Consider the following 27,760-nt stretch of genomic DNA (forward strand, 5'->3'; position numbering starts at 1 on the left):
CACAGTGGTTTAGTGTCGTGCAGCCTATTGTTGAAAAAAGAGCTATCCGTTTTATTGTGACACCGTTGAGATGATAAACAACATGGCGGATAGTCAATAATTCGCAAAACAACTAGTTGAACAAGAACACTCTACGTTTGTCAGGAGCTGCTCATTACTTTCATTTTGTTAGTACATAAATGTTCTGTTTTATTTTCAACGTTTTAATGTTCTATTTTTGAACGGATATGAATATATGTTTGCGCTATTTAAAATATTTATTATTTTTGGCAGAGTTTCAAAATTTCAAAAATTTTAACAAAAGCTAGTATGCTATATTCCTCTGGAGTCGTGGGTAATTTTCTTAAAGATTTGATATCACAAATATTGTGTAAATATTTGACCTTGCATCATTATAAACAAAATTATTAACCGTTGGTCTTTGTATTTGTTGCTTTGTTCAAATGTTTATTGTATGTAGCATGTCTAGTTGCAATAATTGACCAGTCGCCAAATTATCGATCGCTCCGCCCACATAGTCACGTGGTCTAGTGATTAGAAAACTCCGACAAGCGATAGCAATTATAGCGGATTACGTGAGGGAAATTCTATATTTGTAATGATGTATTATGCTCTTTTCTATATAATAAATTATCAAAGCCGCACACTAACCTAAACTGCTTTGTAAAACGTTAATACAATCATAAAAACTTAAGAGAGAAATGGCGTAATCAAAATAAATGAGTTAACGGCAGACTGACTATTAGAAACGTTTCTTATACATATTATATAGGGAGGTGATGAAAAATCCGTTGTAAAAATGAGCATTTATTTCATATTGATTTTGAACTTGTATTCAACTGTCTGACAGTGAACCCGGTGGCTATTCATATATAATTTTGAAAATATTTTTATTAAATGCAAATGACATATCCATATCATGATGGTTTTTTTGTTTATTAAAAATGTTTAGATCTTTGTTTTATTGTGTTATTTTTAAAAAGACACAGATTTTTTTATTTGGATATAAATTAAATTTTGATTGTAACCATAATTTAATTCAGGCCTAATTTCGTGGTTTCATTAACAGATAGTCTAATATGCATTTTGTTTCATTTATGTTTAATGCGAACCTGTTACATTTCACTATCAAAAAATGAAATGTTGGTATTACGGTGCTGTTCACGAACATTCGAATTGAATACATTTAGAATATTATGCATTTGCTTATTTATAACAAGATGGCCCTTGTATGTTAATTGCAATTTTCACATTTCTCCCCGTATCAATATATGTTGTATTAGAAATGTTGTTGTTGTATTATAAGCCGTACATTTTACACTTGAAGTCGCTTTAAGCTGGCTAAGCCGCGTTGAAATCACCTTTGTGTTGTTTTTACTTTAGTTAAAACAATATTTAAGTTAACAATTTATAATGATTTCCATTGTTTATGATCCACAGAAAATAAATATATATAATTAGAAATCATTAAAGTAATTAAATAGTTTTCTTTTCTTGTGTACAGTACCTAACAATGCCTTAATGTTCCTTCATTCTGAGATCCACGCAACATACTGTTATTTATTAATCATCGACAATTAAGCTGAGATTAATAAGCACGTGTGGCAATTATTATATTGCCCAAACTGCTTAATAATATTGTGCATCAAACGGTATAACACGTTTTATAGAACACACACCTGGTGTGGTTAAACTATTTATTGTGTTTGTTTTCTCATTACTCGTTCATATGTTCAAGAAATAAAGATAAAATAATAACCTTTTATAAAGTATGTATAGCACCTACAATTTTGAATAATGATCGAACAGTAATGATCATGCATTTGATATAAAATCTGTGTAAACTCTTAAAAATTACGTCCATTCCATATGTACAACACGCTTTGTTTGTCGGACAAAATGGCGGCCAGATAAGCGTTGCTGAGGGGTGTGTGAAAAATCGATATCTGATTGGCTGATCGACAAAATGTGGGCGGAGTTGGCGACTGGTCAATTCAACTCTCAGCTTTATAACCCAATGGGTTGCTGAGCCTCCATAGCAAAAATTATCAAAGGCTCTGGGAGTCCGTTTATATGGACTAATATAAACGGAAATCGCTCATTTGTAATATCTTAAGAACATTTTCCAAATCAAAGTAGCTGATACTTGTTTACCTAAGCTACGCTTAGCGCGCATGTCAGATATGAGTCTGGTCAATACGGCCTAAACCGACAACGGTCTCAATAAATGACAACCAGCCTTTTTCATGCATGGACATTGACAGTCAAGATAATAACAGTTTGAATGACAATGATCATTATTATACATTACTATTGCTATAACCACACAAATTGATATCTATATCGTTTAAATTTTAATAATTATCTTGTTAAGCGACTAGGCCATCCTGTATTTGGACTGTCCTGACCCACATTCATAAGATGCATAAAAATGGACCAATCAGGTGCCCTCGGAAAACTCTGTCAGCAGAAAGAGCGTTTGTACGGAAAAGCACGTGTATAAAGGCGCTATCGCTATTTTTGCACCTTATAAAACTTTCAGAGCCGTTAACAAACCTATACAAACCAACAAATTTGTTCTCTTTTTTTCCCAGACAATTGGTCCTGTTAATTTGACTGACAGGCCGGACCTTACAAAATTTTACAGGACATGACTGTCGGTCTAGCCATGTTTGGCTGAGACTGTCTATCCATAGTATCGGCCATCTTATTGAATGCTTACATATTTTGGAAGTCAACAAATACAAAAACAAGCATGTGTTGTATGTCAATCTGCAGTCAAATGTGTATTCTTGGACATAACAACAAAAACTGCATTTAAAAACGCAATTGTTTTGACAAAATACTGGCTAGACTTAGCTCCCTGTAGTAATCTTTATCATGTACAATGGCTCTCATAATATCAGCCTTTCTGATTGGTTGCAAAGGTTTGTTACTATTTGCATGTGCTTGTTTAAAAAAAATAGTATCCTAATGGAAAAACGAAACTCTTGCTCATGTTGTTCTTAAAATATTGTTACATTTTATTAAAAAATAAGCGGCATTTAAAACATTGGATAAAGCTACTATTAATCCATCAACAAAATAACATATTGTGTGTAAGGTAATTTAAAAGTCATAGCATCACCCTGCAATAAACATGACCTTCTTTCCGATGATCACCAGAAAGCATTCGAATGATCGTCCTAATAGTCGTGGATAACCATGAAATAAATGATAACTTTTAAAAATTGAAAAAATATTAACTTTCCAGCACTTTTTTTTGTTAAGGTAGCGCACCTCTAATGATTTCCCGCGATTTCTTCGAAGGTTGAAGAGCCTACTATTAGGTGCCGTAGCCTAGTGGTTAAGGCGATAGACTAGAAATCTTTTGGGATATTCCCGCGCAGGTTCGAATCCTGCCGACGACGTATACTTTTTTGCGACGCGTTTTATTTATTTTCTTACGTAATTTGATTTAATATGGCATATAAGCTATATTTATTGTTAAATATGTTGCAATTTTTATGCACATTCTTCAATTATTAAAATTAAAACAACGTTATGGCGAAATTGGGTGATTTACTGTTGAAAATACGAACTATGCATGTTGCATTTTTATTTTTATTTCAAAAAGTAAACGGTAAATCTGTCTAGTTCTTGGTATTTTTGCTGTATAAAGTGTTTCTATAAAAACTAAGTTTAAAATATGACTTAAATGATACTATTTTGAATTTTATGACACTTTGTTTTTAACCGACCCACTTTTTACTTGGCTGAAATCACTTACATTTCATGGCGCTCTTCCATAGATAAAAATTTGTAAAAAATAAATGTCTGTAAAAGAATACTTGTTTCATCTTGTTTAAACTTTAAACACCTTTACAGCATCTGTACACACCAACTGCATGCCCATATTTGGAAATTTGAATGAATTATGGAACTTTTATATACCCCAGGGGTGAAAATAAACTGGACAAAAGCCGAGCGTGGGGGTGGTTTTGAAAAAATCGGTATATTTTTTTTAAAAGCATGGAAAGCCTACCTACAAATTTGCATGTAGTTCAGTGAAATGATGCTGATTAAGAAAATAATTAATTAGATTATATTTGGATATGTGCCCATTAGAGGTGCGCTACCTTAAAGGCACAATACTATGAGAAGGGCTGATACTATAAGAATAAGGGATAGACTTCAAAATATTTGATTATGTTGATAGTGTAAAACTCCCATCTTGAAAATAGTGGTTCTGTTTGAGCCATGAATTCTGATTTGCTGTCCCAATTTCAATTTTGCATACTTTTAATAGCAATAAAACTGATATTGCAGGGGGGTTAATTTTTTGTGAAAAAAGTGTCAACAGAAGAAGTGATAATGTAAAAAATCCTGATCTCCAACAGAGGATTGAACCCGAGTCTCTAGAGTGTTTGTCAGACATGTAGCTAAAGATCAAGCCCAACAGCTAAGTTGTTGGAATTGACCTTATTTCATGACACTCTTAATGTTTCAACACCCAGACTTTTCCACTGCACAAGCGGCTCCCTGAAACCATTACAAACATCAAACCCACTTTCTGAATTACAGTATGTGTGTGCCTCGTCACCATAAATGTAAAAAAATCCTGAGCTCTAAAAGGGAATTAAACCCTTGGTTTCCAGAGTGGTAGTAAGTCAGACACTCTAACCGCGTCTCTACACTGTTGGTAGTGACTTTATTTCACTACATTGCATTATACTGATAAATAAATTATTGTGTGTTAATTAGAAACTTTATATGTAGAATACATACAGGAGGAAATGTTAAATTGTCAATTTCTAATTAAAAAAAAAATTAATCTGATGTTTGTTTAAAGTTTTCCATTCTTTATAAAAAAAAATAAGATATGAAATATTGACTGTGTGTTATATCTACCAGAAATAATGGCGTTCTTATGTTTTTTTGTTTAACACATGACAGTTGTAAAACAACAATGTTTTATTGACAGGTTAAACCTCAATTATTTTTTAAAACCATGTGTTTACCATTATATACTTAATAGTCAATATTTTTTGCAAAAATACTGTTTTATAAGTGCAAATATCCGAGATTGGTTAAATGTAGGAGCAATCTTCAAGAATCAGGGTATCCAAATAATCTAATAACCAATGTCCACCTTGGTGAAAATGATTACGTTTGTCAAGATGAACCAATTTGCGGATAATACTTTCCCAGGGTTTTGAATGGACGTTTTGTTCATGGCTGCCCACTCTTCTTCTTTCAATCATTTGTACAGAGTACATGAGTTTTCTCAAAACGTCTATGGGGCCCACATGGCACATTTTTTTGTGGCAGTTTGCTAGTGGGCTCCTGCTAATTTTTAACCCTATTAATTTTATTTGGACGATTCCCATAGTATGCATTTGAATATAGTAGTTTTTCTTTCAGGTTTCACATAACAGGCAGAAATGTTCAAGAAAACGAAGAGGCACCAGGAGTGGTCTCCAACGAAGCAGCTTCGCAGTGACCCAGAGCAAGTAAAGCGTCTGACTGACATTCTGAAATTTCGATCGGAACATGATCAAGCTGTAGCTAAGACAGGATGGGACAGCTATCAAAGAGATTTGGTAAGAAGAATAGGGTAATGCATTGGGATAAGCCTTATTATGGCTTCAACATTTTACCTAATTTGTTTGTTTGAAGAACATTTGAGCACAAACTGTGCTATTGTTGTCAGTCTATACCCACAGTCATGCTGTATGCAATGTGCGATAAAAATAATTATTGTTTTAGCTTGTTACCTTATTACATTCCACATTTTTCATCTTGATGAAATTTAGTCAGAATGTTTATTTTTACAATTATTAGGCTGAGTCGGAATTTTAGCCATGTTCTATAACTAGGTCACAAGGTCAAATCTTGGTTAAACTTTGTTGTCACTCTAGAAGCCAGAATAAAAGTCAATCTTGAAACATTGTCTAAATGTTTATCTTGACAATATCCAGACAAATTTTGAATCTTGGTCACATTTATCAAAAATCAATGTCACCAGGTCAAATCTATGAACACTTGTAGTCACTCTAGAAGCCACATTTATTTCTCAATCATTATATTAAACCTTGTCAGATTGTTTATCTGGAAAATAATTAGGCCAAATTAAATTCTTGGTCATCTGCATCCCAGACTTGATCACCAAGTCAAATCTTATTAACATCTTGTTACCACTCTAGAAGCCACATTTTTTACTCTATCTTGATTAGGTCAGAGTGTTTATTTAGACATATTTAATAAGCAAACATCAAATATGGGTCATATGCGTCCAAAAATTGTTCACCAGGTCAAATGGTAAAACAACTTTATAACCACTCTAGAAGCCATATTTGAGAAACATTATTGATCTTGAAACTTGTTCAGAATATTTTTATCTTGAACAACACTTTGGTCTTGGTCACATAAACTAGATGACCCTGTTCCATCTTCTGCACATGACCTTAATGACCTTTATATTGTTGCCAAGTTTTATACAAATCCTTCCATGGGTAATCAAGATGTGGATCTTACACAAAAGTGCTGTAGGTCAGCTTGACTGACCCACACATTCTGCAAATTGACTCAATCATCTCAATATTTTAGACATCTTTCAAAATTCTTTAAAGGATATTGAGCAGATAAAGGCTCAGACCTTTGACGTGAAGAATGACATTGACCATGACAGATTGAAAATCATTCAATGGGTATAGGGGATTAGGACAATACAAAATAACCTCTAATTTGTCTCAATGACATTAACATTTTAGCCAAGTTTCACTCCATATCTCTGATGTCCTTTGAAGGATATTCATGATAAGTTACTGTTATTTATAAGTTATACAAAAGTCATGAGTCAATGAATCATTTATGTTAAAAAATGAAGGTCACTTTAAGTTCAAAAGAATCTGGGACGGGATGATTTTTTTTATACTTTATGCTTTCTGCTTAAATCCGTCTAAAGGAAGTCTCTTCTTAGAAAAATTCAATAGAGACGGAAAGTTTTGTCCTTGATTAGACTGTGTGACACTTTATGCACATGCATTAAGCCCCTTTTTCTTAGAACCATGCTCCCTTTTTTTCAGCACAATACCCAGATGCTGAAAGGGCTGTTCAAGAAGCTGGATCCCTCTGTCATGAAGCCCCTAGGGGACATCAAGGGGGAGATCCAGCTGTCCTTCAAGTACGACGCAAACAACGAGATGCTTCTCATCAAGGTCATTAAGTGCCGTGACCTCGCTAACAGAGACATTCGAGGAAAAATGTCCAACTTCTATGTTAGGGTATGTGTAAAAGTGTGATTGTCAATGTGACTTTTTGTGTGGCCCAGCGAAGTAAGGTGGGTCTGTATATATTTTCTAAAAATGTTGTGGACTCAGTTCTATTAGGGCTTAATAACAGTTTTTACTGTCAATGTTGTAAACTCTATTAGGGCTAAATTTTGGTCGTTCAAAAAAATATGTTGTACTGTGAATTCATGTTATTTCATTGACATGACATTTTGTGAATTTGTTAAATTAACTTTTTCTTTGGATCTCAAATTTATGGACTTTTTTTAATGACTGATGTTAAGCTTTGGATGGTGACATTTATTGAACATTTGATATTGTTGTTCAGTGGACTCACACAAATCATTGAAAATTAATGTCTGACAAATAATATTGGTTTCACAGTACTGCAGGTGATGAAATTCACCATTTGTTTCATTACTTAATATTGGAGACTACAGCTTCAGCGCCTGTCAAAATATTTTGACAGTAAGTGTCAACAGTGCATGAGTTCCAAGGCTGTCAATCATGTCTATTTTTAGATGGAGCTTCTTCCAGACCCAATGAATCAAGGAGAAAAGAAGACACAAATCTCCCATGGAACTAACAGTCCCCGATTTGACGAGATTTTTGGATATCATGTGGCAGAATTTGCAATGGGTATGATTGTATTGGTATTATTTTGACAATTTATTTTGTTTCATTTGTTTGCAAATTAGTAGTTCATATGAATTTGCAGATATAGAAATGTTTTTGTTCATCATTGATAAACAATTTCTTTTTTAGTATTATATTTCCATGAGATTCTTGAAATAAAAAATACTCAAATAATAATAATTATTTGCTTTTTGTGTGTTTATCATATCTGTCTTTTGTTGCCCTGCATCAAGAATTACCTTTAAATATTTTTTTCTGAAACCACACAATATTTATTTTTACCAAACTTGGCAGGAATGTTCAAGTGTGGTTCTTTACCAAACTTCTTCAATTCAAAGGTATATCTTTAAAAGTTTGTTTGACTTGGTATTAAAAGGCCTTAAAACTAGCATACTTTGAAAATTGTTTTGTCAGAAACCAAACATAATTTAACAGACATGTTCCTTGAGTAACCCTGGACCAAGAAAAATTGATTCTTAAAAAATGGCCCCAATAGGGTTCAGAAGTTTACCTTTAATACCTGTATGTAGAAAATGTTGTTTTTTAAATCGATCTTCTGATTTAAGAGTTAATTTGAATAAATGTTCCTTTATTGATTATCAACTTAGTTTCAATCAATCTGCTTTAAGTCTACCTCCTCAGAAATAGATGCTTGGATTTTAAAATAATTTCACCAAACAATAACCGAGCATCATATTAGGAATTTTATGAATTTATTACATTTTGAAATCAGGTGGCAGTACAGTTTTTCTTCTCTCACCTAAATACACAATTCAAATTTCTTCTCAGAAACCTCAAGATTTCACAATAAATTAACATAAAAATTCCTCGGGTCACAATGTCTCAATCACCTGCCATATTTAAATGGAAGGTTTAAACAGGCGGGCTAGCTAGGTAGAAAAATTAACTACAAATCCATAAATCATGGGTTCTTATCCCAGCCCAGCCACATTACTTGTGATGATAAATTTCTTGAAATCCTTTCTACGTAAGTATTGGTCATGACATACTTTTTACAGCTAATGGCCCCTGCTGCTTATATAAGTAGGGCACCTGTTAGTTACTGGCATAAGTATGTGCACTTATTATTGTTAAGCCGTGTTAAAAATGGGAGTAGATTAACTGACAGCAGTGATATAACTGGTATAGTGATAAAATAAACAAAACAGCAATTATACATTTTTAGCTCATCTATTTTTTTAAAAAAAATTATGAGCTATTGTCATCACCTTGGCGTCGGCGTCGGCGTTGGCGTTGGCGTCGGCGTCCAGTTTAGTTTTGCGTTTAGGTCCACTTTTCTCAGAAAGTATCAATGCTATTGCATTCAAACTTGGTACACTTACTTACTATCATGGAGGGACTGGGCAGGCAAAGTTAGATAGCTCTGGCGTGCATTTTGACAGAATTATGTGCCCTTTTTATACTTAAAAAATTGAAAATTTTGGTTAAGTTTTGCGTTTAGTTCCACTTTTCTCAGAAAGTATCAATGCTATTGCATTCAAACTTGGTACACTTCCTTACTATCATGAGGGGACTGGGCAGGCAAAGTTAGATAACTCTGGCATGCATTTTGACAGAATTATGTGCCCTTTTTATGCTTAGAAAATTGACAATTTTGGTTAAGTTTTGTGTTTGGGTCCATTTTATTCCTTAAGCATCAAAGCTATTGCTTTCATACTTGCAACACTTACTAACTATCATAAGGGGACTGTGCAGGCAAAGTAATGTAACTCTGACTGGCATTTTGACAGAATTATGTGCCCTTTTTATACTTAGAAAATTGAAAATTTGATTAAGTTTTGTGTTTAGGTCCACCTTATTCCTACAGTATCAAAGCTATTGCTTTCATACTTGCAAGATTTATGAACTATCATAAGGGGACGGTGCAGGCAAAGTTATGTAACTCTGACTGGCATTTGGACGGAATTATGGGCCCTTTATACTTAGAAAATTGAAAATTTGGTTAAGATTTATGTTTTGGTCCACTTTACCCCTAAAGTATCATAGATATTGCTTTCATACTTGGAACACTCCCAAACTATCATAAGGGTACAGTAAAAGGACAAGTTGCATAACTCTGGTTGTCATTGTTACGGAATTATGGCCCTTTTTTGACTTAGTAACTTTTAATATATGGTTAAATTTTGTGTTTCGATCCACTCGAAGTATCAAGGCTATTGCTTTCAAACTTCAAATACTTACATGCTATCATGAGGCTACTGTACCTGGCAAGTTGAATTTTACTTTGACCTTTGAATGACCTTGACTCTCAAGGTCAAATTATTAAATTTTGCTAAAATTGCCATAACTTCTTATTTATGATTAGATTTGATTGATACTTTGATGAAACTACTCTTACCTGACATACCACAATAGACTTCACCCAAACCATCCCCCGTGCCCTCCCCCCCCCCCCTCCCCCCTCCCCCCCCCCCTAATTTTTTTTTTTTTTTTTTTTTTAAGATCATCTCACAAATGACCACCACACCCTCACACTATACCCCCACCCCACCCCCCCACCCCACCCCCCCCCCCCCAATTTTTTTTTTTGATTTTTTTTTTTTTTTTTTTTAAGATCATCTCACAAATTATCACCACACCCTCACACTATACCCCCCCCCCCCCATTTTTTTTTTAAAAACGGTTATGATTGAAATACCGTCCAACCATCGCACCCCCCCCCCCCCCCCCCCCCCCGATTTTTTTTTTTTTCGCTTTTTTGGAAGACAATGTAATAAATGTCCACAACCCCACACTATACACCCCTCTTCACTCCACTCCTCCCTCCTTTGTGATTGAAAATGAGAGTCCCTTCACCTTTAAAAAGAAAATAGATGAGCGGTCTGCACCCGCAAGGCGGTGCTCTTGTTTATAGACTGGTTTTGTTTTATTACAGGTGAGGCCAAGATTGTTTTTCAAGTGTGTGAGCACAGTCTAGGAGGCAGTGATGATGTCAGAGGGGAGGTTATTATTCCACTGAGCTCATTCTCCTTCTATGACGAGCCTATCCACACTGCCTGGTACATGCTGAATATGGAGGTTAGTGTAGTGTAACGTTTACTTTTAGGTAGTTTATAATATATTTATAAATATTTATAAAGTAGTTTTCATGTTTTAGACAGTGAATATTACCAATTTTGTGTATGTTGGTCCTAGCTGCAAAACAGAGAAAGAAAATGACCTTCAACAAATAGCAGCAGTACAAATTACCAGTTTGTTTAGCTTTGGTCCTTGAATTTAAAGTAAATGACCTTCAAAATCATCAGACTCCAAAAACCTACATGTTTTTGTTGTGGATGTATATTAACCTCACATTAAATGTGTTTGTTTTGGCTGTAGACAGACCTTAGCATTTCTGGTGACCTTGACATCAGCATCGCCTTCCAGCGCCCACAGACGCTGCTGGTAACAGTGCATGGCGCAAACAACCTGGCACCGCGCGACATGAACCAGAGTGCAGACCCCTTTGTGAAGGTCGCTGTTCCAGGAGTGGATCAGATCTTTCAAACTCAGGTCTGGGCGGCAGTTCACTAAGAATCATGTTAAAATAGAGCAAATGTTATCAGATCAGTCAAACACAGTTCCTGGCTATGTTCACATAAAGTTTTATGGTAAAATTGAGTACATTTCAATCATATCTTTCCATCACAAGTCTGGGTTGCTATTCTTTTATGATCTTAAGCTAAAAATGAGTTGATCTCTTATCAGATCTGTCCGACACAGGTCTTGGCCATTATTAACTTATTCATCTAGAATGTTCTGAACACAGTTGTAGCATGATCTGTTATCTACTGGTTCAATGCATATCAAGAAAAGCATTGCATAATTATATTATTAGTCCAGCATCAACATATATGCCTATATTATTAGTCCAGCATCAACGTATATGCCTATATTATTAGTCCAGCATCAACATATATGCCTATATTATTAGTCCAGCATCAACATATATGCCTATATTATTAGTCCAGCATCAACATATATGCCTATATTATTAGTCCAGCATCAACATATATGCCTATATTATTAGTCCAGCATCAACATATATGCCTATATTATTAGTCCAGCATCAACATATATGCCTATATTATTAGTCCAGCATCAACATGTATGCCTATATTATTAGTCCAGCATCAACATATGTGCCTATATTATTAGTCCAGCATCAACATATGTGCCTATATTATTAGTCCAACATCAACATATATGCCTATATTATTAGTTCAGCATCAACATATGTGCCTATATTATTAGTCCAGCATCAACATATGTGCCTATATTATTAGTCCAGCATCAACATATATGCCTATATTATTAGTCCAGCATCAACATATGTGCCTATATTATTAGTCCAACATCAACATATATGCCTATATTATTAGTCCAGCATCAACATATGTGCCTATATTATTAGTCCAGCATCAACATATGTGCCTATATTATTAGTCCAGCATCAACATATATTCCTATATTATTAGTCCAGCATCAACATATGTGCCTATATTATTAGTCCAGCATCAACATATATGCCTATATTATTAGTCCAGCATCAACATATATGCCTATATTATTAGTCCAGCATCAACATATATGCCTATATTATTAGTCCAGCATCAACATATATGCCTATATTTTTTTAACTCAGGAGACCAACAATTTCTGTTCATTTTGACTTTGTTAAAATATAATGCGCTTGGTGTTTTACTACAAATGAAATCCTGAGTGCCTAAGTATTTCATAATCTTGCTATTTAGGTATTGAAGGGGACCCTGAATCCCATCTGGTCAGAGACGTTTGAGTTCCAACTACATGAGGAAGAGTTTGAGGACAAGTAAGACCCAGTTTCTTTGTGAATGAGCTGGGCTTTTGGGAAAAAGGCCCCCATTCTTGTGTTGCCCACACAGTCTAGTCAGGGTAACACTTTCTGCCTTGACTGGTTTTTGTTCTTTACAGACTTCCTTTTTACAAAAAAGCAAATCCCTGATCAGCCCTCTCAGTCTGCAAAAGTTACATCATGCAAAAACAACAAAGGGAAATAACTATTATTTAAAGGAATCTTTTCACAGATTTTGGCATGTATTGTAGTTTGTCATTAAGTGCTTTATACTGATAAATGTAAGCATTGGATCTAAAAAGCTCCAGTTAAAAACAAGAATAAAATTAAAGAAAGAAAAAAAGTAACCCTCAACTGGGCTCAAACCATTGACCCCTGGAGTAAAAGTCTAACGCTTAGATCACTTGGCCATCCATGCTGATACAATGAGTCATGTATTTTATACTTTATATAAGCAATCATCGTATTATCACAAACAACAACAGCAGAACTCACAAAATTATTCATATGTTTGGCGTTGCAACGTTTTATATTTTTCAGGTTTTTAAATGGTGAAAAGATGCCAATAATGGATATTCTAGAGCATGGTTAATGTTCACTATTACTGTTTCCTCACAAATATCATAGCTTCAACACAAATTTGTGAATCTTTAACAATTTTGTTAAGTTTGTCAATTTACCAAAACGTGAAAAGACCCCTTTAAAAAAGTGTAGTGTTATGGTCATGCGCCTGTCATTTGATCCCATTGATATCAATATACCCATGAAAGTTCATGTTGAAATCTTATATAATTTCTGAGATATAGCCCAGAAAAGTTTATGAAAGATGGACATCAAAACAGCATTGGGCTTTAACTCTTATTTAAGATAATGTTACTTTATGGTTTATATGTATGGCACTTTTCCTTATTGATTTGTATACACCAATGAAGTTTCATATTGAAATCAATATCAAAACTATATTCCTCCGCCTTTGGTCGGGTATGATCAATTGTTTATAGTAGGCTAGGGATGCAAGAGGTTACAAAAATCATTAACCAGTTAACCTTTTGCTGTAACTGGTTATTAAGCGGTTAAACTAAACGCCTTAAGTAGTGCAAATGATTAAGAGTACGTAAAAAATGTCATACCGCTCGAACCGCTCTATAGAAACGAAAGTAATTTCAAATTTGACATCGCTTGCGTTAATAACATGCAAGTTTCGTAATAAAATGTATTTTACAATTTATTATAATAATTGTGTAAATGTATGCTATATATTTTTTTTATTTTTCCTGCGTAAATGCATAGGAGTAAAAAAAACTATTGAAAAATTACAAAATATTCATTTTCACGTGTTTTAAACTTATTTTTTGTTGGGCCGCTTATATTACGTTCGCATCGTATCGCTCACAAAAATGGTGTGTTCCATTGTTCATTCTGTTTTAATTTATTAAACTCAAATTGACTTGATATTCAAATGATTTAATTCCTGCCAGTTGACGTAAAGTGGGTGATATGTGTTCAATGAATCCGCATCTCTTCTTATTCGATAATTGCATATTTTGTTGTTTGCATTTAGCGTATGTAGCCAAAGTATTATCGTTTGATATTCATTATTCATTTTAAAAATGTGGGTAAAATAAAGGACACAAATGCAAATTAAATCAATTTTGAACAAAATGTAAGTTGTAAATTTAATAATTTATATAATCAGTATTTTTATTTAATAGTGAAGTACTTAAGTATTATGATCTCAAATACTGATAGTTACGTATGTTTGTTAACGTACCATAGCCCGCAAATTTAAGGCAATTACACAAATACTAAATTTAACGGTTTTATTTTGAAAATATGTTTAATTGAAGTTTAATTATATAATAAGTTAAAAATTTGCTTATTAAATAAAACCTGCATCGGACGGAAATGGTGGAATCGTTGGACGTAAATTATACTAATGATATTATATTCTGATAAAGAAATACGCCGTTTACTCGACAAGATTTTAACTACGAATGCAATTCTTGATAAATTGTCACTTATAAAACGGTATTTTCGCGGGCAATCTGTGTTGGCTATTGGTTCATCAAAATAAGCCGCCCAATGTGTCAACTGATTTTTATCGCGAATTCGATAAAGTGTCAATTACTGGGGGTATGTTTTCGCTTGATAGTTCGCACTCACCGCAGTTCGCTAGTCAAACAAAAAAATAAGGCCAATTATCAAAATGTATCCCCTATTTGTTATCACAAAGGTATTGATTTATTGCTTTATTACTTTGATTGTTGACACGTTATTTATTACCGTCGATAGTGCGGCATGTTGTTTTAACTAGTCGCCAGCGCAAAATGGCAGTAAGTCATGCACAAAAAGTAAAATCATACGAATTATTCCATGAAAAAAAAACATTATCAAATACTTTTTTCCCAGGTTAACCTTTTCCCGAAAATGTAACCGGTTAAATCATCGTTTTGGTAGGTTAACCTCTTGCATCCATAGTTTATAGCCTTAAAGGAGCATTACAGGGAGCCAGTTCATCTTCGTTTGCACCTCTTGATGTAAGAATTGTATTTGAACTGTCCGTTGGTGGTTGCAATCGGTAAAAAAAATGCTACTTGCACTTGAAACTGCTTTTTAAACAAAGATGAAACAGCTCCCAGTTTGACATAAATCTCTTGTTTGTGTAGGTATGTGGTGTTCCACGTGATAGACAAGGACAATAACTCCAGCAACGACTCGCTGGGCCAGTGCATTGTGGAGCTGAAGACCTTTGACCCTGATCACGGCCTCAGTGGAAGCTTTGAGTTGTCCGATCTGGTAATAGTTACTGTAGAAATTCAACAAAACATACATATGAGCCGTGCTCTGAGAAAAGGGGGTTTAATGCATAAGCGTAAAGTGTTGTCCCAGATTTGCCTGTGCAGTCTGCACCAGCTAATCAAGGACGACACTTTCCACCTAAACTTGTTTTTTGCTAGCAAGAGACTTTCTTTAGACAAAAAATATCCTAAAAGTGGAAAGTGTCATCCCTGATTAGCCTGTGCGGACTGCACAGGCTCATATGGGACAGCACTTTATGCACATGCATTAATCCTCCTTTTCACAGAGCACATATGTATTTTTATGCCCCCCTTCGAAGAAAAGGGCGTATATTGTTTTGCACATGTCGGTCAGTATGTCCGTCCGTTTGTCCACCTGATTGTTTCTGGATAATAACTCTTAGGCCTAGGATCATGAAACTTCATAGGTACATTGATCATGACTCGCAGATGACCCCTTTTGATTTTGAGGTCACTAGGTCAAAGGTCAAGGTCACGGTGACCGGAAATAGTAAAATGGTTTCCGGATGATAACTCAAGAACGCTTATGCCTAGGATCATGAAACTTCTTAGGTACATTGATCATGACTCGTAGATGGCCCCTATTGATTTTCAGGTCACTAGGTCAAAGGCCAAGGTCACGGTTACCGGAAATAGTAAAATGGTTTCCGGATGATAACTCTAAAACGCTTATGCCTAGGATCATGAAACTTTAACGGTACATTGATCATGATTCGCAGATGACCCATATTGATTTTCAGGTCACTAGATTAAAGGTCAAGGTCATGGTGACTCGAAATAGTAAAATGGTTTCCGGATGATAACCCAAGAACGCTTATGCCTAGGATCATGAAACTTCATAGGACATTGATCATGACTCGCAGATGACTCCTATTGATTTTCTGGTCACTAGGTTAAAGGTCAAGGTCACGGTGACCCGAAATAGTAAAATGGTATCTAGATGATAATTCAAGAACACTTGTGCCTAGGATCATGAAACTTCTTAGATACATTGATCATGACTAGCAGATGACCCCTATTGATTTTCAGGTCACTAGTTTGCTTTTGTTTGAGAAGGTCAGGTAATATTTGTAAGCAAATTTTCTTTAATAATGTTGTGTCTATCACATAGATGGACAATCTAGCTCTCTGCGCAAAGTTAGCCATGTAGTTTCGCTCTCATATGATATTATTTCTATTTACGGACCTTGTACAGTATAATACAGGGTCTGTAAATTAATATAAGTGAAACGGTAGAGCAAGCACAATATAAATGTACTGGCCTGTATTACTTAGGGATCCTTAGGATTAGAAGCTGTGTAACAAATGCAATGTACCATTTTTCAATATTAACTCTAACAGTGGGACTAAATTTATCTTTACTTTATTGAAAGACATAACTTTTTTCATGACCTTATAAATGTTGACTTTGAAGAAATGGATTTTCTGACTAGATATTAAATATACTTGACATCATTTAAAAACATGGTCTCCATGTGACCTGGCTTTACCAATCAAAAAATGGTATTCTGTACGAGGAAAGATAAACAGTATGTGATGTAAGTTTTCTTTGATGTCCAATATCTGAACTTATCTAAAAAAAACACACATTCTACACGAAACTTTTTATCATTTTTTTCCTCATCCTGAGTTTTTCTGATAACTATTTGTCTGTTGTCCAGCATTGTGTTGTGTGCGTCACTGTTGTCAACTTTAAGCCTCTAACTACTCATGGGGCCACATGTTTTAGCTCAATCTTGATGAAACTTGTTTGGATTGCTTAAACAAGTACATTCAAAAATGGGTATCAGGGTCAAATCTTAGAATACCTTGTTACCACTCAGGAAATCATATGTATGACAAAATTATGATAAAACTGACAAAGATTGAATCTTTGTCATGAGGTATCAAAAACTAGGTTAACAGGTCAAATATTATGAAAACCTTGTTACTACTTAAAAAGCCATGTTTATGAAGAAATCTTGATGAAACTTTGTCAGAATGTTTATTTAAGCAATATCTTTTCAAAATGAGGACTGTGTGATGTATAAAAACTAGATTTAATCTATAAAAAACACACTAATAAACACACTGTAAATGCTCCATTTGTGACAAAATTTTGATTAAACTTTGTAATACACAGCTATGTTTATTACTGAGTCATGTGAAGTAAGAATAAGGTCACAAGTTCAAATCTTTGATAATTATATAATTATATACCATGAACTAAGGTTCGCATTTAAATGCTATTAAGTCCAACTTTTTTAATTTCAACATCTTACCCTTTAAAATCAACCTGCAACCAATATTTTGCTTCGATGTTACTTAGGGTTGTAATTCAGTCATTCATTGTGTAAATTATCAAATGTCCAGCTGGCTTGTTGTCCCCTACCTGTGAATCCGGAGGGGACTTATGGTTTGCACTCCGTCTGTCAGTCTGTCTGTCTGTCAGTCTGTCTGTCAGTCAGTCCGTCACACTTTTCTGGATCCTGTGATAACTTTAAAAGTTCTTAATATTTTTTCATGAAACTTGAAACATGGATAGATGGCAATATGGAGATTATGCACGTCATTTCATTTTGTGCCTAAGTCAAAAATTCTGGTTGCTATGGCAACAAATATAAACAAAATTATTTTACTGACAATGGTGGAGTTTCACCGGTAGGGGACCATTTTGCTTGGCAATCTCTTGTTGAGTATATTGGATGTTTACCAAGGTTTGCTAGAACTGGACTGTATGATATTGTCCTTTTTCATTTGTTAGCACAAACAGTGATAAAAATGATTTTAATCCAAGTACACAGCAAGTTTTTCTTGGAGAGTAAAATTGACTTGTTATGAACTAGGAAATCAAGTTTACTTTTTTTAACACTTTACCCCTCTGATAGGCATTTTGATCTGTTTGCAATCCCTTAGAAAATCTTATTTTATTAAAGAATGTTCTTAATAGATTCAAGCTTTTAAGGTTTTGTTTCCAACCATTTTCAGATACTGATGAGCAGCAAACAGTATAAAACCGGAAAGAACTGTGAGATATGAGCAGGATTTTCTGGTTTTATACTGGTTGCATATAGCCATTTTCACTTTGCTTCTACACGGGAAAGGGTAAAAGTTAGCAGCAGTTATATTTATGTGTTTAATGCAGTGATGAACACGTACCAAGGTATTCCAGAAGCGTGTAATTTTTTTAAAATTTAAGTAAACAGCAAGTATTTTTTAATTTTCTTGCAGCGTAACAGCGACCGACTGCGTACCAAGGTTTACCAGAACCGTGTAGCCCAGGAGTTTAGAGAGTCGCTAGTTGCACATTCCGTGGCACGTGCACCTCACAGCATCTTCAAGAAACACCAGGGTGGAAAGGTAAGATGTTCTTGAGATTTTTGGCAAAAATACTGGTTTAAACTAGATGGTACAATTTTCAAAGAAGAGATTTTGCTTATTTAATATTTTCACCATTCATGATACTTGCATAACTTTGCTTAGTTTTCCATTTGAACAAAGGCCCATCTATTTCACTTGCTTCAGTTTATATCTTAGACTATATAACAATTGTGAAATGTAAGTTATTTTTCAACAAAATCACATATCACTTTCGGGCCATAAAGCTATTACCGTACTTGTCCAAACAGCATTCTTCTGGCCATTTTTAAGAAGCATTTTACTAATAAGTTTAGTTTTGCAAACTGTTGACCTTTACTTGTAGTGTGTTTTATCAACTAAAAAACAATGTTAAGATTTAAATATGTCTTAATATGGTTGATTACAATTTTTGTATAACTAATAAATTTACTTCATATTGCCAACAATGATCAATGATACTTGACACTGCTTGTTGCATGCAACACATGTGTCCTTATATGAAAGGTCAATTTCATGTCAAGGTGTCAAAGGTATAGAAAAAAGCCACTATTAAGCATCTCCAGACTGTTACTTTATCCTTAAGCTGAAAATTTAAGCTTAATTTGCCGTTCCGTTTTTGGCGGGATTTCATATCCACTTCCTAGCTCCAAGTTGACTATATCATTTTTAAGAAATTTGTTTCAATAACTTCATTAATTGCCACATATATTCATCATGCTGAAATGTGGGGGTACAAGATGGCTTCTACATATGTATCTTAAAGTGATATCAGTTGGTCTATACCTAAAAAATCTTTTGATTAAAATTGTTTGCAAAAAGTGACTACAAACTTAATTGTAAAAATATTAGTATGCACAAAAGGAAAGCTAACTTTGGTTTACTCTGTGCATTATTTTAATAGAGTTGCCTCCCTTGATATATTTGTTTCGAAAGGAAGAGACAGACTTTGCAAAGCTTGTCTCTTGTGATACCAATCTTTAATTTGCAGTTTGTTTTTAATTTGATTTTCCGTCCTAACAGCAGCTGTTAAGGCTATTTAGATACAATTGATTAACAAATGCTTATTTCATCAAATTGTGAAGAAGTTTTCAGGAAATTTAGATCAGTAGTTTTATGAGGTGATAGTTGTTTCATTAAAATGTTAGTGCAGTTATAAAAATAATAATAGATGTTGGAGCACAGGAGTATGGATACTTGCATGCTATTCATAACTTTTAATTTCAAGGTAGGTTGAAATTTCTTCTGAAAATGTGAAAATAATCGCTTAAATTCGGTGTTAAATTTTTATGCATATCTAGATATGTTTCGCTATTGCAAGGATTGCATTTGCAAATATATGTTCAGCTTAGATTATTTTTAAATTCTATCTTTGGTTAATCCTTCTGAGATCTACATACATGTTTAGGGTTAGCAGAATGCAAAGGATCTGGGTTTTGTTTTTTTTGTTTTCTCTCTGCTGGTTGATCAGAGTGCCTGTAAAGATATTTTTGATCCAAAACTCAAGGGACTTTTATTCAAGCAGAAACAATACTTTCCTTGTCCCAAATCTTAGGCAAAATTGCTCACATATTTATACAAGTTTAGAGTGTTTATAATATCAAGAATTTCCATACAAAAGCTCTATTCATATCAAGACATATGTAAAATACAGATTGGCCTCTGAATTTCAAGACAAACATTACTGTCTGAAGTGGAGAATAGATGAAAAATATTACTATTTTAAGGGGTTTATGCTTATCTCAATTGCCCATGCTTCCTATACTAGATGTATCTACGTCATGACAATTGACTGGATATTTTAAAGCCAGCTGGGATGTTTTGGGGTGAAAAAAATCTCAAAAAATGCGCCTCTGAAGCGCAAAAGTAAATTTTTGGGAATAACTCTGATTGTATTACCTCCCTTGCATCAAGATCTGTGTTTTACAACAAAAATTTGAGATAAACTAGTTTAATTGAAGATTATTTCATCAATTTAAAGCCAGAAAAAGAAATGTCCTTTTGTTTTCTGAATTTGCATAATTTATACAGGCAATTGACGTTACAATAAGATTTGAAGTAGAGAGGGCGGATTAAATGAAGTGGATATAAACAATACTACAAGATGATAGGGTGATGGTTTGTGATAAAAAAATAGCATGCACTTCATGTGAATTGCCTTAACTTCCCTTTCTTTTCATTTCTACATTTATCTTCTTTTTATGCAGGCTTGATCATTCTGTTGGAGACAATGTTTTGTTACCATTCACCATTTAAATGTTTTTGTGGTCTGTTTTTCCTCTGAAACTTTTGAAACATAAACGTGTTTACCCCCTTAACATTAGAGATAAAAAAAAGACAAGAAAGAAAAATATCCACATAATTTATTTTATCTTTAATACAAAACTGTATGACCATAACAAACAAGCGAAGATTATTTTATGACATTTTAAGGATATTCTCATTAAATATATGACATTATTAAAATAATAATTTGTTTATTCCCCTGGAACAGTAGTAAATTGTACAAAAAGGATCAAGACATTATTTTGGAAAAATATGAAATGCTGTCAATGAAATATGACTAGACTTAAAAAAAGGAAACATGAAATGCATGCTAATATTTTTGACACCACAGGTGATGTTAAAGCATTTATTGGTATTTCAGTTATTAAAATAGTTGGGGAAACATTGTCTCAGCAAGCCTCTTTATTCAGCTGTTAAATATTTTCACAGTCATGTTCATTATAGCGATACTTTAGCCTAATGTATTATTTATGTTATATTCAATTGACATGTTTAAGTCATTGTAAACATGTTAAAGCTATAGCTATTTGAAATACCATCAAATGCATCTGTTTCAAATGCTAAATTTCCGAGTAAAATTGTGTGATAAATTACACGGCAAAATTGTGTGATAAATTACACGGCAAAATTGTGTGATAAATTACACGGCAAAATTGTGTGATAAATTACACGGCAAAATTGTGTGGTAAATTACACGGCAAAATTGTGTGATAAATTACACGGCAAAATTGTGTGGTAAATTACACGGCAAAATTGTGTGATAAATTACACGGCAAAATTGTGTGATAAATTACACGGCTGCAAAACCTGTGGAATCAGTAGCTTAGTAATCCATTTTTTTACTTTAAGTAATATTTTTAACAGTCCCCGTATTAAATTGATTTGTTTTATTTTAAAGTTTTAAAACGTAGTTTGTAAAATAACATTTTTATAAATTTGTATAACGATTTAAAAATTATTTAAATAAACTTTATATTTTTTTAAATAAATATTTAACTTGTGCATTAAAAAGCTCTAACATAAACAATTGGATTAAATTATAAATATATAAATATTATTATTGTAATAATAATAATAATGTTATTATTATTATAATAATTATTATTATTACTATTATTTTTACTATGATAATAATAACAATAATAATTTTTATTATGAATTATTATTATTATTTATTTTTGGTACAGAAATCAATTAAATTTGGAATATTTGACTCGATATTTTATATACTTCAAATTCCGAACAAAATGAAAGAAAATTTTATTGGGAAAATATCTTGAAGGTAGTAAGTTTATATAGAAGATCAGTTTTGGAATAAACTGCTGTTTTTTGGTTTTAAAATGTAGAAAGAAAATATTTTATTAAATATTCAAATTATACAAAGCATATCAATATGCTAACAAAAAATTATTTGTTGTGGTGTAGGTTTTAATGTTATTAAAATTAAATGTGCAAAAATGGATTTCAGCCAAAAATAAGTGTAAAGGAAGATAAAAACTATAAAAATAGGTGACGGTAATACAATATGGCTTTTTATCTGTGGCATCTCTGACATACATACAAGTCTTGCTCTAAAGATGACTCCACTTGAGTAGCAATGAATACATCTTTAGCGTCTATTGACACAATGGCCCCACTGTAGGTTTGTTAAAAGACCAAAACACCGTTCAGTTTAAGTAACATATGATACCTGCACCACAGATTTAAAATCTCGTAAAATCACAGCTTAGCTATTCGGGTTACAAAGACCATGTAACCTCCACTATGAAAATCCTTATCAAGGTATCACATATGTTTTGTGGTAATTGTTTCCCGTTTGTTGAAATTTGTTAAATAATATTCATATTGCATGATGATTCTACAACTTTGGGGCAATTAGCAAAATTTGCGGCAACCAAAAAGACAAAGGCGTGTATTGTTTTAGATTGAAAGAAGGCTAATTTTTGTTGAAGCTCTTACACATAAGGAATGTGAAGTAACCAAACGATGCGATATCGGTTACAAAAATGTTAAATTTGATATAAACGTCTCTCATCAACGTTGAATGACACTGAAAAAAGCATAAGTAACTTAATATGTTTTATTATTTCGTGAAACACTATTGGTTTGCTTGAGCGTGGACATAGTATTGTCAAACTGACGAGGGCTTATCAATGTTAAATCAGTGTTGTAAAACATCGATAACATCATCTAGATTTGTTCGGTGTCTAGTGCGTTATGTTGATGTATCCATTTTGAGTAATTTTTTCAGACATTTTATTGTTAATACGAATTGAAGCTAATCTGATTTCACATCACTAATATGGGGATTAATCGTGTGAAATGCTATTGATATCTCTATGTAACATATTTATTATGGTTTTGATTATTCATTAATGTGAATTAATACTGCTAATGCTTTTTGCTACAATGCACTCCACTAACTAGAGATTTGCAACTGATAAGTTATTTTTGCTGCATATTATCCAGAAAATAGCAAAACTGCTGCATACTTTATAAAACATGAAACATATTGTGGTGAATTATTTATTATGAATTACTAGTAACCCGTTTGCTTTCACTGTACATTCATAGTCTGTGCACTTTGTGTTTCAACTCCCTTTCTGTAGTAAGACCAAAAATAATTCAATTATAAATCATGTTTACATGCTTAAAAACAAAATTGTCACTAGGTAAGATCTACAATTAAATCTAAAATTAATCGATCAAAAATACAATCATCAAAGGTAAGAGGAATGCCTATAATTTGCCGAAAGTCGAAATGACCTACCAGCCTTTTTTATATGCTAAAAGAACAGTTTGGCTGTGAATAGCAACACATATTGCCTTATTCTTATTTAAAATCATTGATGTTATTTGATTATTGCCACTTTCGAGATTTTGGAACATAATTATTATATTTTTTAAATTAAATATAAGTTTCATTTAAAAAGCACTTTTGAATATTTAAGTTTCAGGAAAATGATGGTCTTGATAATACGACATATGATTATGACATAAATGAACTTAATTGAGCCGTTTAACTGTAGGTTATTTGGAAACTTATTGGTTTAGCTTTCTTTGAAAAGACATTCGCTTGTGTTAATTTTCTGAAAAGGACGCAAGCAACAAAATACCATAGTGTCACTGGTTTTTTTGTAACGGTGGGGTCACATGAGGGATTTTGGGGGTTCATTGATCCTTAGTTTCCTTGTGCATGTTAACTGTTGGGTGGTCCATAATTTAGCAACTGTGTTTTTTGAAACACTGTGACAAAAGAGCGTCCACTGTTTTGCCAGATAAAATCATTGGTTGCTCATATCTGATAATAAAAAACAACGTAAAACCTCACTTTACCACACTGCATATAACGATACTTTGAGCAGGCGCTGATTTATTTTTTCTCTGCGTGAGAGTGTTTCATATAAACCTATTCTGAAAAGGAAATCAGATTTCTTTTAACACCTTTCTTTATATAGTTTAATACTTTTATGGCTGGTTATTCTATAAATACTTTGTGGCGATTAATTATGTTTACATAATTTAAGGCGGCTGTCTAATTAACCAAATTGGTATTACCATGAAAACGGTATTTATAACAAGAAGATCTCTAATCTTAATTTTAAGGATAACAGGATAAGGTTTTATGTGTGAAAAAATAGAGGGGAATTAAAATGCACGCAACTTTGAAACTGAAGGATATTTTGTTGTTTTTTATGGTAGATACATTGGCAACTGAGGTTCACTTTGATTGTGTTATAATGCAGTCATGTTTGTGCACAATTTTAAAATATAATCATACTCAAATAACAATAAAATTTAATTGTCAAAATGGTGTCATGAACTATAAAAGTTACACTGTGAAATTAATAAGGTTTTAAGAATGGATGCATATTTTGGAAGTGGGTAGTCTTTCGACCTATTTAAAGACACTTAGACTTTTTGTTTGATTCTCATTTTTTGGTTATACTATTTTATTCTGGTATTGTATATTGTGTTGCCTTATTTATATCTTTTGAATAGTATAAACTATAAAAATACTTGAGTTAGTAAGTCATTTCTTGTCATCTTCTGCTCAACCAAAATAAATGAAAACATATTTTTTTTAAAACACGCCTGAAATGAACAATTTATTTTTCGCCTTTTTCGGAGTTGTATGACAAATTTATTTTCAGATTGTCACGGTCACATGCCGTAAAGCTGGGGCAAGTGGGAAGATCCGGATAGTCGATGGAATCCCAATGTACTAGACACGCCAGCAAAGTCCAGAGCGCTTGCATTTGCTTACATTTTGAGTCTGAAACCAAGGCAATTCTAAATTCAGTAATTACTTGGTTAGAAATGTTAGATTTATTTGGGTAGAAAATTTTTGTATGGACTGAATTTATTTAATTTTATGTTTATGTAGTATACTTGAGGAAAACCATGACTTTGAGTAATATGCTTATATTCTGTTCTGAGTCCTGTCTTGAGTTTAATTTGGAGTAAGCCCTTCTCAGTGCTGGAATCGAATTTTGAAGGCCTTTGCAAACTGTTTGAATCCAGATGAGACGTCACAGACCGTGGCGTCTCATCAGGATCCAAACTGTTTGCTATTCAGATAGTATTCTTGGAAAAAAAATCGAAGAAAATGCTAATTTTAGAAATTCAGCAGACGACATTTTAGCAGACGACAAATTTCCCAGCATGCAAAGAGTTATACTTAGAATGTTTGTGAATACAATGTGAGCACTAGGTGACAGTTGTGTTAAGATAGCAATGAACTTTTTTGTCGGAAAGAGTATTTTACTTGCGCTTGTAATTCTTAGTTTTTTGCATTTAGTTTTATATGTATCCAATAATGTAGTTTCTATTGTTGATTTTTATGTGGTCAAAATTTGCAAAAAACTTATTTTAAATGTTGGGTTTATTTTTTTAATTTACAAATCTATGTATAAATAAAATGAAAGTAATTATTAAAGTAGAAAAATGGCAAAATTCCGACAACAAAAAATATAGGAATTGTTATGCAAAATTATTTTATTTACTGTAAAGAGTTGTATTTATGATAATATTGCATTTAATTTATTTTGTACAGTTTACATATTTTTTGGTATATTCATATACTAGATATATTTATCATCACTGTTATTGAATTTTATATGAGATGTAATTTGTGGAATGCCAAATAATAATAAATAGAATATAAATGTCTGTTAATGATAAATTTGATCTCTTTTGACTTTTTTTACCAAACATTTAAAAATTATCATCCTTGAAAATGACCTCTTTAATATATACATAGTATGTACCGATTTTATAATGAGTTATGCTGTAAACTTGTCTTACCTTATACATTTATTTTATTTTTTACAAGTCTGTTTACAAAGTGTGTTAAATTATTTAAAACATTTTCCACAAAACTACAGCAATTTTGAATTATTGTTCTATATTTTATTAATTGTTAAGATGAAGTATTGTTTTATATATCCGTGAATTAACCATTCTTTATAGTGTGATATCTATGGACCATAATCATCTAAGCTTAAAATCATACGTAAATTAAATCAATTAATTATTCATTATTAACTTTTGTTTGTTATAAACAATTAAACAATTTCTTTTAAATTTATACGCCCCTGGTATATGGTGATGCCCGGTCTGTATGTCTGTCCGTCCGCTAGTTCATTCGTTAGTCTGTACGTTGGTACGAGAATAACTACGGAATATTGTTATGGCCATCATTGTTACACATTAAAATCCAGAAGGCGCGAATGCGAAAATGCGATAGTACGATGGCGACAATACGATGACGACAGTGTGACAATACGATGGCCACAAAGCGATAGTACGATTGCGAGAAGGTGATAGTACGATGACGACAATACGACAGTGCCATGACGACAGTGCAACAATACGATGTCAATAGTACGATGGCAACAATGCGAACATGCGAGAACATGATAGTACGATGACAGCATTTCGGCAATGAGATGACAACAGTGCGACAATACAATGGCGACAGTGGATATTATGATGGGGACAATTTGATGATACGATGACGACAGTACGATATGACTATCGCATTGTCGCCATGGTCCTATCGCTTTGTCGCCATTAAATTGTCGCATTGTCGTCATCGTACTATCGCGTTCTCGTATTCTCGCCATGGTACTATCGCATTGTCGCCATTGTATTGTCGCACTGTCGTCATCGTATTGTCGATTGTCTCCATCTTACTTTCGCGTTCTGGCATTCTCGCCCATTGGATTTCAATGTGTAACCACGATGGCCCTAACGGTATTCTGTAGATACCCATATTGATTGTTTACTATCCTATTGTATACAAATCTTTGATACTTTCATTCAACACACAGCTCACTCAGATCAACTGACCTCATTTCGACTTCAGTATTGGCCTAATTGGGAATTAAGACTTATTTGAATGATCCAATGAATAAATACTGACTAGGTTACCACTGGGCATCAGTGTTCAATGAACACGGCATCTTGTTTGACAACATAATTCTGCTGGTCAGCATTATGGAACTAGTATCTGTGATAGTTTGTTATGTTTATTATATCTTTCTGCTATTTGCAATAAAGGGACTTAAAAACTA

General features: G+C 33.2%; 1 protein-coding gene across 1 annotated transcript; it reads left to right on the top strand.

Annotated features, from left to right (window-relative positions):
* The first annotated feature begins 10 nt into the window (after positions 1-10).
* LOC127868819 (synaptotagmin-5-like) lies at positions 11-27,760 on the top strand. Its single transcript, XM_052410894.1, has 10 exons — positions 11-167; positions 5,404-5,582; positions 7,068-7,265; positions 7,793-7,910; positions 10,804-10,946; positions 11,247-11,420; positions 12,662-12,738; positions 15,408-15,537; positions 18,771-18,899; positions 25,337-27,760. Exons 2-10 carry the CDS (start codon positions 5,424-5,426, stop codon positions 25,409-25,411), a joined length of 1,203 nt encoding a protein of 400 aa, XP_052266854.1. The 5' UTR covers positions 11-167; positions 5,404-5,423; the 3' UTR covers positions 25,412-27,760.

The sequence above is a fragment of the Dreissena polymorpha genome, chromosome 2 (assembly GCF_020536995.1).
Source record: "Dreissena polymorpha isolate Duluth1 chromosome 2, UMN_Dpol_1.0, whole genome shotgun sequence".
Lineage (NCBI taxonomy): Eukaryota > Metazoa > Mollusca > Bivalvia > Myida > Dreissenidae > Dreissena > Dreissena polymorpha.

Coding starts and splice junctions, on each gene's coding strand:
- LOC127868819 (XM_052410894.1), top strand. CDS start 5,424: ATGTTCAAGAAAACGAAGAGGCACCAGGAGTGGTCTCCAACGAAGCAG. Junction 7,911..10,803: donor TGTGGCAGAATTTGCAATGG/GTATGATTGTAT, acceptor GTTTTATTACAG/GTGAGGCCAAGATTGTTTTT. Junction 18,900..25,336: donor AGAAACACCAGGGTGGAAAG/GTAAGATGTTCT, acceptor ATTTATTTTCAG/ATTGTCACGGTCACATGCCG.